The 14,087-nt window shown below is 33.5% G+C and overlaps 1 protein-coding gene across 5 annotated transcripts in view; it reads right to left on the bottom strand.

Annotated features, from left to right (window-relative positions):
• Nucleotides 1–14,087, bottom strand: part of LOC105483466 (ubiquitin specific peptidase 25) — a 143,627-nt gene that overhangs the window by 42,743 nt on the left and 86,797 nt on the right. For all 5 annotated transcript variants that reach the window (XM_011744367.3, XM_011744369.3, XM_024793306.2 and 2 more), the window contains 7 exons: nt 9,797–9,924; nt 8,957–9,052; nt 7,659–7,820; nt 6,818–7,044; nt 3,136–3,206; nt 2,047–2,275; nt 145–345 (listed from right to left, as the gene is read on the bottom strand). In XM_011744367.3, coding sequence (XP_011742669.1) covers nt 145–345; nt 2,047–2,275; nt 3,136–3,206; nt 6,818–7,044; nt 7,659–7,820; nt 8,957–9,052; nt 9,797–9,924 — 1,114 coding nt within the window. The remainder of the gene's footprint in view (nt 1–144; nt 346–2,046; nt 2,276–3,135; nt 3,207–6,817; nt 7,045–7,658; nt 7,821–8,956; nt 9,053–9,796; nt 9,925–14,087) is intronic.

Below are 14,087 nucleotides of genomic sequence, written 5' to 3'. Positions count from 1 at the left end.
AATCTGACTGATGGAATGTGAGATGATTTCTACTGATTTCCTCATACTTTAAGACAGCTAAACCTTTTTAATAATGAGCCTATCTTATCATTATAACAATAACAATATTGATAATCAAACAAAGCTTAATAAAAATGGACAAACCTGTTGTCACAGAAGTCTCTGACTCTCTCAATTTCTGAGACGCTAAAAGCTTTTCCTGCAAAGCTTTCTGGGCAAGTTGTGCATCCCATTCTTCTAGTTCTTTTTCAAATCGTTGGTTGTCTTCCTCAACAAAATCTCTCAAATCCGGGGGTAATGTTTCTATACCAACAAGGGGCTGCCCAGTTTCTTTATTAAACTCTTCTGCAAATAATATTTCAAAAACTAGTATAAAATTAAGAATTAAAGGGAACATGCAACACTCAAAATAGATTGCATTTCAAATAGAATTTAAACTATGAATTATTACCAATTAGCCAATCAATACTACTTAAGAATTACTACTGTTTAGCAAATAATTATTACCTAAAACACTTTTTAAAATTCAAACAAATGCTCAGAAAAACAATGATAAAAATGTTTGATAATCCATCACAGGTAATGGTCTCACATTTTTTTTTTTTTTTAATCTTAAGAGTAGAAATGAGAGAAAACACAAAGCCAAGTGTTTTGTTTATTGTTTTTTTGAGATGGAGTCTCTCTCTGTCACTCAGGCTGGAGTGCAGTGACACAATCTTGGCTCACTGCAAGCTCCGCCTCCTGGGTTCAAACGATTCTCCTGCCTCAGCCTCCCGAGTAGCTGGGACTACAGGCACCCGCCCCACGCCCAGCTAAATTGTATTTTTAGTAGAGGTGGGGTTTCACCGTGTTAGCCAGGATAGTCTCGAGTTCCTGACCTCATGATCCGCCCGCCTCGGCCTCCCAAAGTGCTGGGATTACAGGCGTGAGCCACCGTGCCTGGCCATTTTTTTTTTCTCTGCTACTCTAACAGTGATGTAGTACTACTCTTGCCATTACTGGAAAACACCAGATGTTTGATTACTTAAAAAGTAAAACTTTTCACAAATGTAACCAACTCATAACCATGTTAACCTTATTAGCTCAAAATAAAACTAAAATTGCTTGTCATATGAAGAAGTTAAGTAGACTTAAATATGCAATTATGAAAATTAGTTGACATAGAAGATCTTAAAACTAGAGTATTTAGAAGAATTACTCAACTTCTACTATACACACAGAAAAATAACTTCATTTTTTCAGTCAGAAGTAGACTGCCTAGCTGATTCTGCTGAATGACTAAATATAAAAAGATTATTTTTATCAGTCTCAATAAACCTTTTATTGTTTTCTATATGCAAAGCATATATCAGAATATCAGAAATACAAAACTTGAGACATAGAATGACACGGTCTCTGGCTTTGAGCAGAGGAGAGAGAAATGTGCACGGCAAGTCATCACACAATTCCAATACGCAACAGTCAATGCCCAGGAGACAGATGCTGGGAGAGCAGAAGGAGAGACACTTTCTGGCAGATCAAGTTTGCAGGGGAAATGACACCTGAACTGAATCTTAACAGATGCACAAGAATTAGGCAAAAGAATTACTGGCAAAAAATAAAACATGTAAGAACATGCAGACATAAATGTGTGAAATGGTTTGATATGAGCAGATACAGCAAGAAGTTCAGTAAAGTACATAAATTCAAAACGAACACTGGTGATCAATGAAGGTGGGGAGATAATCAGAGGCCAAGAACAGAGGCTATATATGTTAGGCTAAGGAATTAAATTTTAAATATGAGTCAATTTGTGGAACAGTCACTAAAGCGTTTTTAGCGAGGACAAAAAAGGTCGTATTTACATTTAATAGTTGACTTGGAATACAAAATATATACCAATTCTTAGCTCTGCTGACGTTACTTTTCAATTCAGTCTTGTCAAAACCCAGTAGCATTTCCTAATCACATCCATCATCGCCTGAATTACACTTAACTAATCACACCACACACCAGAGTCACTTTTATGACTACTGAAAAAATATATACCACCCTATATACTCTTACCTTGTATTAAGAACTGTGCCTTATCATTTATGTACATTAAACAGTATGCACTGGCATTTCTATAACCACCAAAAGAGTCCCTCACTAGCTCTTCCCATGATGATTTTGTCACAGCAATATCATTGTACTTCATCCATCTGCTTTCACGATGATCAAAAATATATGCCCAGTAGTGCCCAGCATTAGCTTGGCCTTCATGAACTAAAACGGCATGTAATCGGTAAGGAACCTAAATGTGAAAAAAAGAAGAGTTAAACTGCAATTATGTAGTCTACTATACCACATTCCATGAAACCCATAAACAACCTGCTTGGAGGAAACCAAAAGAGCATTTCTTTTTCTTTTTTTTTTTTTTTTTTTAATGAGAGAGAACTGGCTGGGATTAAAATTTTGAAAAAACTAAACTTTAAAACTATAAAACTTTAAAAAGACAAAATCTGAATAAGCTAAAGATATGTAAAGCTGACAGGTATGCAGATTAAAAAGATGATTTTTGAAAAACTAAAAATGTATTTATTGTGTATGTACTCCTTGGCCTAATTGTTTCTTTTGAATAAAAAGCTTAGAGTGGGCAGTTTTATATATAGTAAATGTGTCCAAATCTTCAGAATTCTAAATTGACGGTTAACAAAATAGATGATATAATATACACCAGAAGTTAAAATGTAACGGAGTCCTAAGGTTTCTTCCCAAATCTTAAAATCCTTTAACAACCACAGATTTCCTTCCATAAGACTTTTTAAAGATGCTATAGCCTTTTGAAAAATTTTGGTAGATTTTACTGTAAAATAATAAGGGTACACAACACATACAGTGTGAAAACACAACTGAATGGGGAAAACTTGTCATGAATTTTGTTATAAATTTGTTACAAAATTTCCCCCATTCAGATGAACCGTCACATTGTACATATTGCACACCCTTATTATTTTACAATAATAATTTTGATTTACCAAATTACAAAATTTTGATTTACTAATATTTTAAATCAAAACATGTAAAGAAAAATTAGATTAACATAATGTAAAGATAAATTAAAATATATGTAAATAATTTTGACAATGATTACTAGCTCAAAATTTCACTTACTTGTATCATAGATTTGTCAGAGTACATTAGTTCAATTGTTCGATGGATTCTGGATATGCTTTCCTGCAAATCTAAGGATATAAGGTGTCATTTAATGATGAACATCAAGTGTGCTTCTACTTATAAGATAAGGACTAATGGCTTTCTAACAAACACATTAGAGAAATAGGAACAATTTCCTAAAACTTCTCTTAAAAAACATTACTATTTGAAATCTGTAGAAAATGAATTATAATTATTCTTTTTTCTTTTTTTGAGACAGAGTCTTGCTCTGTCACACAGGCTGGAATGCAGTGACTCGATCTCGGTTAACTGCAAGCTCCAACTCCCAGGTTCATGCCATTCTCTTGCCTCAGCCTCCTGAGTAAATGGGACTACAGGCACCTGCCACCACACCCGGCTCATCTTTTGTATTTTTAGTAGAGACGGGGTTTCACCGTGTTCGCCAGGATGGTCTCAATCTCCTGACCTCGTGATCCAGCTGCCTCAGCCTCCCAAAGTCCTGGGATTACAGGCGTGAGATACTGCGCCCGGCTGAATTATAGTTATTCTTAATAAAAGACACAGTAAAAATGCATAGTTAAAAAACAACACAAATATGATTTATCCAGAAAATGTGGAGAGCCAATAAAAGTGAATTTTGTTCAACTCTATAAAGGAGAGTTTCAATGAAAATGAAAGCTAAGCTTCCTTACATATTGCTATAACACAAGTAAACTTAAGAACAAAGTAAAAGATGTTCACCACATATCTTGTACACACACATAACTGAATAAAAATCGACTATAATCCCAGTGAAAATAAAATTATGGCACTCCCATGACAATTATTTCTACTTCTAGTAGAAAATAATCCTACAAAATTGTTCAGATAGGGATGTTCACAGTCATACTGTCCACAATAATTTTTAAAAATGAAATAAACTAAGTATCTGTCAATAAGGAAATGGTTACATTGAAACCACATCATATTGTGAAGCTGCTGAACCAATCAGGAAGAAACCTTGAAAAACTATTAAAAAAAATAAGCTAACTTTAGAGTGGGGAAAGACCTGTCTAAGTCTGTCAGAAAACCAGTAACCTCATAGGAAAAGGTAAGATCCTCCCTGCCTAAAAAATCTACATTATAAAAACAAAACAAAACCAACATAAAGAAAATCAAATGAAAAATTGGGAAAATAATATCTGCAGCAGATATGATATTATAGGCAAAGGGTTAATATCCACAATACATTAAACTTTCTATTAAGCAATAAGAAAAAGACAAATGGCTCAATATTTTTAAAATGGGCAAATGTCACAAACAAGAAATTTACAGAAAAATATAAATGTCCAACTTCACTCAAAGCTAAGGGAATGCAAATCAAAACACTAAAATACCATTTTCTCAACTATAAAAAACTACTAAAAAGTGTCCAGGGCTAGGGAGGATACTGGGAGACAGGCTCTCTCACACAGCAGGAAGGCAAACTGGTTTAATGTTTTGGAGGGACAACTTTAAAACGGTTGTTGAAATTGAAAATATACACATTCTGAACCAAAAATGGTGGACATAAGGAAACAACAGACCTTGGGGCTTACATTAGGGTGGAGGGTGGGAGGAGGGTGAAGATGGAAAACTACCTGTTAGGTACTATGCTTATTACCTGCATGATGAAATAATCTTACACCAAACCTCCAAGATGTGTAATTTACCTTTATAACAAACCTGCACATGTACCCCTGAACACAAAATAAAAGTTTTTAAAAAAGAATATATCTTACTTACATAAGTGTATAAATATGTATATCGAAGACCAGCACTATTTAGTAAATATCAATATGGGAATTAAATTAATTATATCATATCTGTGTCTTGGAATATTACACAATAGTTTACAAAATATTGCTAACTGCTAACATCAATAGGGATGAAAAAGAAAAAAAATATCCTGAGGAAAACCTTCTTTCCTGATCCATAGTATTACATATAAAAACTTTATCAGCTGGGCATGGTGGCTCATGCCTGTAATCCCAGCACTTTGGGAGGCTGAGGTGGGAGAATCACAAGGTCAAGAGATCAAGACCACCCTAGCCAACACGGTGAAACCCTCTCTCTACTAAAAATACAAAAATTGGTTGGGTGTGGTGGCACACGACTGTAGTCCTAGCTACTCGGGAGGCTAAGGCAGGAGAATCACTTGAACCCAGGAGGCAGAGACTGCAGTGAGCCGAGTTTGTGCCACTGCACTCCAGCCTGGTGACAGAGGGAGACTGCGTCTCAAAAAAGCTCTCAAACTTAAAACGGACAAAAGAGAACTCATCATATTTCTCTTTCCTCCCCTGAGTGGGGAACCTCTTTGCCCACTGGTTTACCTTTTTGCCAAAATACATTCTATTTGGTTATTCATACCATTATGAACTAAGAGATTCATTTGATTCCTCCCTCTCTCACCTCTAGCCAATGACCCACATCTGTCAGTTGTCTCCAAAGAGTATTTTAAGTACATTCACTTCTTCCCTCCCTCAGTGCCACGACCTAGGTGTCAAAAGCTTCCTAGCTTCCACGCCTCTGAATGTAATCTTTTAGAAACAACCTGCCATGAGGAGTAGAAAATTACCCAACACCTAATACAGTACTTCATCAACATGTTTGTTAATACGTTCAAATATTTTCAAAAATTCCTTCTTATATGAAAAATACTAAGGAAAATCTTGACAGCTACTAATGCTATTAGTCACCATCGTACCTTATGTATTTCTTACTAAATTAGGGCCGTTCTTTTTCAAATATTGTCTATAAAGAGTTAAGTTGGTCAAATAATATCCAACAATCAATATTGTTCAATATAATTCCAACCACGTCACATAAGTAGTTCATTTTTTTCATAAACCAATAAATTAGCATAAAATTGGGGAATAACAGGGAATTATATTTTCACATTTAAAGAAAAAAGTGTAATAATATCTACCATAATCCATTTTTTTAAAGTACACTATAACAACAGCAAAGTAGGAAAGAGAGAAGTTCAGAATAACTTATTCTGAAAAAAAGAAAAAACAGAATACAAAAGAATAAAAGAGTTCCTTCCAAGAAAGGACAGATGGCAACTTCACACACACACACACACACACACACACACACACACACACACACAGGCACACAAGCGCACATACGCCACACAGAGCACTGTCCTTATTTTTCTTATTTTGCTGCTCTGTTACAGACTCTAATGGGATCATAGATATTTAGAAATCTGTTAGAGCTATTAAAAATTAAAATTCACATTTCTAATTGTTAAGCCTAAAGAAAATTTTTTTATCACTGGAACTCCCTGTGCAAACTTAGATTTAGTACCCAATTGATACGTACAAACATTGATGTCGTATGACATTTCTCCAATGGAGTAACTGTGAATACCAGTTTGATATAAATTTAGAGCAGTAAACTAGAAAATCAGGCCATCTGCTGTGTCATTAATCAGCTAAGCAATCCAGGGAAAATCTTTTGGTCCTTGTGAACCTGATACTGAGATTATAAAACTGGGGAGCCAGACTAGTTTATCTTACATAAAACCCTTTCTGGAAAAGAAAAATGACTGTAATCTTTAAATATAAAACCCAGACGTGATTTCCCTTCTCAATATTAACATTATACATATCCATCTGAGGTGACAGTAACCATGCTATGAGACACTTCTTACCTCTGGTGTCATTTTCTATTTCTGTCCTCCAGCGATGTAAACAACTTTCCAGCACAGAAAGTTCTTCCTCCGTAATGTGCCTTGGTGCCGGATGCATGGGCAAATCTGGAGGTATCCGGGACTGAGTAAATGGTTTGTGTATCACTGATCTCGATGAAACGGCAGCAACTGATGAAGGCGACGTGCTTGGCAGTTCTGAAGATGGGGCTCCCTGTTGTTCTGTTGTGCTGTATTAAAGCATAGAGTATTTGTTATTAACCTTTCAAGCTGAAGCTCTCAACTAAGATAGTGCCAAACCCACAGTATTAAGTTGGCTTATAATCTAAAAGGAAAAATCTTAACAAAGAAATATGTGGATTGATCTAATATCCAAATGAGATTTTTAATACATAAGAACTAAATTATTATAAGATGAAGTTGTAGCTTTAGAGTAAAAACGGCTTAATCATATTTATTTTTAAAAAACAACAAAATCTTATGCATGATTATATTATTTTCCCTGGCTTATCAGCTTACATTACAGAAACAAATTCAAATTTGACAGTGCTATTTTTATGGATCATAAAATGCTGAATTTTATATATGTACATACCAAAACATGCTAAAGTATAATTCTGAACTGAAAAAAAAGTGATTAAAAATTTAATCCATGACCATAAAATCCACTGAAATAACAAAAAAAACTCCCAGAGGACATACAATCTTCTAAGTGAATCTACTCTTAAGAGTTCACTAAAGTAAATCAAAGCATACATTTCATAAAAACCATCTTTAGAGGCAGCAGTTACATTATTATGTAATAAAGGTAACAACTGTCTCTTGCATCGAGATTACTTTTTACCTTGGTAATGTCTGTGATGGTATGGAACCACTAGGTGGGGAACTAGCATCAATATCGTCAACAGGAGAAGTGCAAACAGGTTTACTTGAGGCAAATTCCAATGCATACTGAAGAACATCTACCAAGGGGAATCGTTTGGGACCCGAACCATAGCTTAAGTATCTGTTAATCATAAAATGTACAATGCTTTTATTTCTATATACAGCATATTTGGGTTTTTATTATTATTATAAAACATGATATGATACTTCAATAAAACTTCCTCAGCAATAACATTCATTAGCTTTAAAATGAAGATGGTAAAACTGAATATACATTTAAGAAAAACATATTAAATGTTCTCCAAAGACAGGAAACCAAGGCTGATTGGGACTGAATGTGAGCATATACTGTTATAATCTGTAAATGCTGTTCTAAATTGTAACTCAATAGGATGAAAACTGACATCTCCTGCGACTGTTTTTAGTTTGAGATCTGGCATCTGGTCTCATGAGCAAGACAGTGACAAGTACTATCCTCCTATCTTTCACCACTAATCATTTTTCAATATGATGATTCGTACATTTTAAGAATAAAAATCACTAAAATACGATATATTATTTGATATAAGAAGTTTTAGACTACTAATTTGAAAATTCCTAAAATACGGGAATACAGAGTAGATCGGGGTTTGCAAACTGAAATGACTTAAGTGACATTTCAGCCTTTAGATTTCTGTCTTGCCTGTAGAACATTTCTCAGTCTAGATTCTGACTTCTTTTAGAAATGATCCAAATCAATAAACAACAGTGAGGCCACACACACACGGCACCATCCATTGGTATTGGAATGGCATTCATTCCCTGTACACACAGATTGCTCTCTAGACTTCCAGCACATACCATTTTATACCTGACACAATTTCCTCCTTTATGAAGCTGCTGAGAAGGCCTGGTAGGCAGCTGAGTTTGCATCCAGTTTTAAGGAGAAAAACTCAGGTACCATTCATTATAATGAAAATCTCCAGAGTAATCTTTAGTTTCATGCAAAAAGAAAGGTCAAAACTATATTCATTTAACTTTATATCAATTTTCAGCAGTAGGAACCTTACCTGTTGACAATGAACTTTTAATTTTAACCACTAGAATAATTAAAGTCAACTACAGATTTTTAGTTTCAAGCAAAACTCAAAACTATTCACACAATATTAACTACTCCTAAAATTATAAATCATTCAAAGCAAATTTGAAATGAATAATCTAGTCACCAAATACATGGTTTCTGATAATTATCTCCTAATTTCATAAAAGTTAAAATACCTTTCAAGCCTTTGTTGTAATACTGTGAGGTAATCTTTCAGTCTCTTGATCTCTTCCCTCTTAATTCTCGTTATTTCTCTGTTTCTGTGCATGTATCTATCAGAAAAAGGCAATCATTAGCATTTCTGAATATCATGAAAGTAGATGCAATATGGCCAGATGCCAGTATGCCCGGCCTAGCACTTTGGGAGGCCAACGTGGGAGGATCACCTGAGGTCAGGAGTTCAAGACCAGCCTGGCCAACATGGTGAAATCTCGTCTCTACTAAAATACAAAAATTAGCTAGGCTTGATGGCAGGTGCCTGTACTCCCAGCTACTCGGGAGGCTGAGACAGGAGAATCACTTGAACCCAGGAGATGATGGTTGCAGTGAGCCCAGATCGCATCACTGCACTCCAGCCTGGATGACAGAGCAAGACTCCGTCTCAACAAAAAAGAACAACAAAAAAAGGAAAGACAGAAAGACAGACAAACAGAAAAAAACAAAAGAAAGAAAGACAGGAAGACAGAAAGATAGATAAAGTATTAAGTATAGACATCACCACGAAGCATCAATTCATTCAAAATTGTATAAGATATAAGGTAGATAATACAAAATGGTATTTTTTTTAATTCTGAATTTTAAGACTACAAAATTAATCATCTTTAAATTTCCTTATAACATTATTCCCAACAACTATACTTTTCTAATACAAAGTGACATTTACCTTGACAAATGGCTTTAGGTATATTATACAAAAGTAAAAATTAATTCTAAGAAAATTAGAATTTTCCTCTATACAACATTTTATCACTTACTAAACTGTTTCAAACTAAGTCATGCAGTATATCAAACCATACCTGTCCAAATATAAAACTTGGGGAAATTCTAATTTGTTGTGAATTTTTTCTGGTCTTCCCAATGCCTGATTAAATTCAAATCTTGACAATTCAAATGTTAACACAGGTGGTAATTCAGTAAACCAATGCTGAAAGGAAATAAAACAATAACAAAAACTTTAATACCACCTTTGTTTTCTTCATTGCAATCTTAGGCATAGGATGTGGGCACTGATATTTTTATATGTATCACCACAATGCTGACCTGACAAGTAATTGGGTACACAATTTAATTAAAACTCAACCTCTTTCTAAAAGTTTTCCACACCTCTTGAAAATTCCAAGAGTGGATATAATACATGATGAGGAAAAAAAGAAATCTCACAACTATCCTTCGAAAATAATTCTTTGCATTAGAAATTCTAGCTCAAAGAAAAAGACACTGGTTAAAACCATGACTTAGTAGCTCAAGTCTTCTGTCTTCTTCAATATGTTGTTGAATGGTACTTATACTTAACCACAGCATCAAAATCCTGTGACAAAGTAACTTGTAAGAGGGAGTACTCAAAAAAAAATTTATATCATAAATCATAACAACTCTGATACTAAAAATGAAAAAATGGTGTTTTCCTGTTTTAACTTTAGCTCCTCTGCTGGATTTTATACTAATTTATGAAAAAGACATATCACTAACAAAAAGTTAGTACTTAAAGAGTAAATTATTTAAAATCTTTTAAAATAACTAGCGTTTAAAGAATTGAATGTCTCATTGCTATGAGCCAAATTATGTGAGTATAGCTATAATTTCCTTCCCCTAACTGCAGCCCCTAATCCATATATGTTTTAGTAACTGTTCAATTAAGCATGAAATTCAACATTTTTAAAAGAAAATTATTTTCATATACAACCTTAAGTTATACATAAGCATATGTATTTAAAGAGAAAGAAAAGGTAACAAACTGGTAAATCAACATATAACAGAAGTATAAAATAAGTATTTCTGAAGTGCTTATTATAAACTGTGCAATATGCGAAACTGCTGCATATTCTATTGTGTGATAATTTCAAGTGTCACAAAATGCCACCACACATCTGTCAATAAGTTAAGAATATACTAAATATAAATTTGAACATCCAAAAAAAGCATGATTGGCACACACCTGGCAAAGTGAATTTGACAAGGATCTGGAAAGTTGCTACTTTTCTCTAAAGCAAATAAAAGCAAATGGTATTCAATACTATTTCTCTTTCAAAATGATAATAATTACTTGAATTGAGGTTTCCTGAGCTGGATGGTTATCTTTCACTGAAAGCTAAGGTTTAAGGAATTTGTTTTATATGGATAATACCTGAAACGGATTAAATAAAGTTATGAAAAATATCAGAAACATCTCAAGTTTTAAAATTTGATGAGCAAAGTTTGCTTACTCATTTTGATCTCACATGTAACTGGCAAGAATTTTTGAGTTAGTTCTAATCCACAGATAAAATTATTATTAAGAATTAAAACATTACCCCAGACATATCACAAAGAACACTTTTGATTCTTTAGGATAATATTCTCTGTTCCATTTTATGATACTCAAACAAGAAAGTAGATTTCAAGAACTATCACTTTCATATTTTATTGCAATACTTTAAATATTTAAATGTCACCATTAAAATTAGTTACATATTTTAATTCATGGAAATCTACAATGGCCACAAGAAATGAAATGACCCAAATTGGGGTATACTTTTCTGTAGACCATGAAAAGTCCAGGAAATATAAATAGCTTCCATACCTTACAAAAGGATGCTCAAAAATGTTATGTAATATGTCTCTGTTATGAATGCATTTTCCTCTATCAGCGATGGCAGGTTTTTCCTACTACAAGAGTGGAAGGATTTCACTTTCTCATTCTAAAGCTGATGGGGACAAGATGAGATAACCAGACATTCTGTAAATTCATGTTTTAAAATATTAATGGTATGTCTAGCTCTGCAATATTTGGATTGTAGTATAGCAGTACATAATTTGAATTTTAAATAATACAAAACAGAAATTTTTCTTTCAAAAAATACTATTTCCATTCAACAAAAAACTATATCTACTTCTCTGTAACCTAACTAGTATGCCATGCTTGTAAGACAGAGGTCATTCTCCATATCTCTAAACATTCTTTTACTAGATAAACTACAGGAGGAACAGATTTCTGCAGTTAGTGAATAAAGAACTTACATAATCAGTATTGTCAGCATAAGTGCTTCTAAATTCATCACAATTCTAGAAATCTCACCGTTAACAAAAATAGTTCCTAAAGAGTATGTCATTTTTATGAGTTTAAATACCTGTTTTTTCCATTAAAGTGTATAAGATACCTTGCTTTTATGAGAGGATTACACAAATGTGGAGGGAAAAAAAAAAAAAAAAAACCCCAGAAAAAACATACCTATCATTTCAAATTCCCTACAGAAGACCAAACCAAGCCAGGATGTAAACTGTGCACAAGAAGCAAAAACTGTTTATTCCAGTTAAAAAATTAGCTCCAGTCATTTAATTGCCTTCACTCATTTGCCCTTTTATTTTAAAAGATAAGTTTTAAATATACATAACCTCTACAGATGTCTAATATGGTACATGTCGATCGACTGTTTCGCTAATTTTGTTTTTAAAACTTTGTAAAAGCTCCTTCTAGCACTTATTATTATAACTTGGTATAACTTTGTGAAGGGAAATTTGGCAGTACCAACACATTTAAATGAGTATGCCCTGTGACCCAAAGATCCTACTTCTAACTATACTTCATTCCTAAGTGCTCAAGGGTAAAGACATTCTTCAAAATAATTCTTTTTCTTAGTTACTGCCTTACAAGAGAATTAAATCAATTTAATTTTATAAATACAGACTATGTAACACTATGCAGATTTTAAAAACACTGACGTAAAGCTGTACACTAACTTAGAAGCATGCTCATGATATACTGCTGAGTGAAAAATGCAACTCTCGGGGCAGTATGGACAGATGCAAATACTTACATGTGCATAGTGGCAGTCTAAAAGAACATGCAACACACACTGGTAGTAGCGAATACTCACACTACAAGTGAAGTATTTACTATCTGAAATTTTTTTCCTCCAATAGGCAATCAAAAAATATCTCCATGTTTCCTGGAGAGTCTGACTCATCTACAAATTGCATACCATTTAAATGTTAAAATGTATCATTTAAAAAAAATTTAAGTAGTTATTTTGGATATAATCATGTTTAACTTACTCAGTTGTCTCTTAGTATATCATTCCCCCAAAATTTAAACTCTTATAGCCAACTGGATGTTTTAACTGGGAAGACTGGAGGTCTTCCTATATTAGTTGGCCAGAGCTATTTCAGCAAATGAGATGTTTTCTGGGTCAAAATAAAATTGACAATTTTTAGTAAATAATAGATTGAGGAAAAAGCTATTGTTATCAGGCATTATGCCAATTTAGAAATAGCCTATAATGTTACTTACTGGCTTTTAGAGATTCAAGAATAGTTTTTCTAAAGGATATAATAAGACTATAATTTAAATGTTATTTTTTAAAAACTGATATTATACTTTAGTCAGTGATAGTCTCTTAAACCAAGCTGAATTATTATTGAAACTATAGTCTCCAGCAAATCTAGAAAAATGGTAACAGGAATCACAGGCAATCAAATTTGCCACAGTAGTGGAGATTAGAAACTGCTAAATACATAGAACATCATAAATCATTATATTCCCTAGGCTAGAAGAAAAAACCTAGGCAGAACATTTATATTGCAACATAGGGGCATTCAGAGTATGAAACCAATATAAAAAGATGGAGGACAAATATAAGATATTTTAAATAAACCATAAAATTTTGATTATGTGTAGAATAAAAAATTTTTAAAAGCTGGGAATATGTGAGAAAGATTACTAATAAACCATAGTGTATTTCAGCTACTCTGACAATATAAAAAAAGTACCATCCCTGCCCCACTACTCCAGTCATCCTTTTATTTAACAGCAAATAGATCGGATTTTAAGAGTTTGCTTTCTTATTCCATTGTGGGATATTGCTAAAGTCCCAGTCTTAGAGATCTGTTTCCCAATCAATAAAATAAGCTGAATTTAAACATTCTTACTTAGAGGTTTATATCAGAATTAGTTGTGCAGCTCGTGTGCCCATATACCACATCCCTATGCTACACTCTGCTTTGATAACTTTGAAGTGTGGCTATTCTCTACTGAGAATCACTGAAATAGATGATCTATGACATAGAGAGGAAGGCTATTTCAAATACGTCTCTTCCTCTTAAGAGGAAAAG

This window comes from Macaca nemestrina, chromosome 4 (assembly GCF_043159975.1).
Source record: "Macaca nemestrina isolate mMacNem1 chromosome 4, mMacNem.hap1, whole genome shotgun sequence".
NCBI lineage: Eukaryota > Metazoa > Chordata > Mammalia > Primates > Cercopithecidae > Macaca > Macaca nemestrina.
This window is presented reverse-complemented; position numbering and strand designations above follow the sequence as displayed.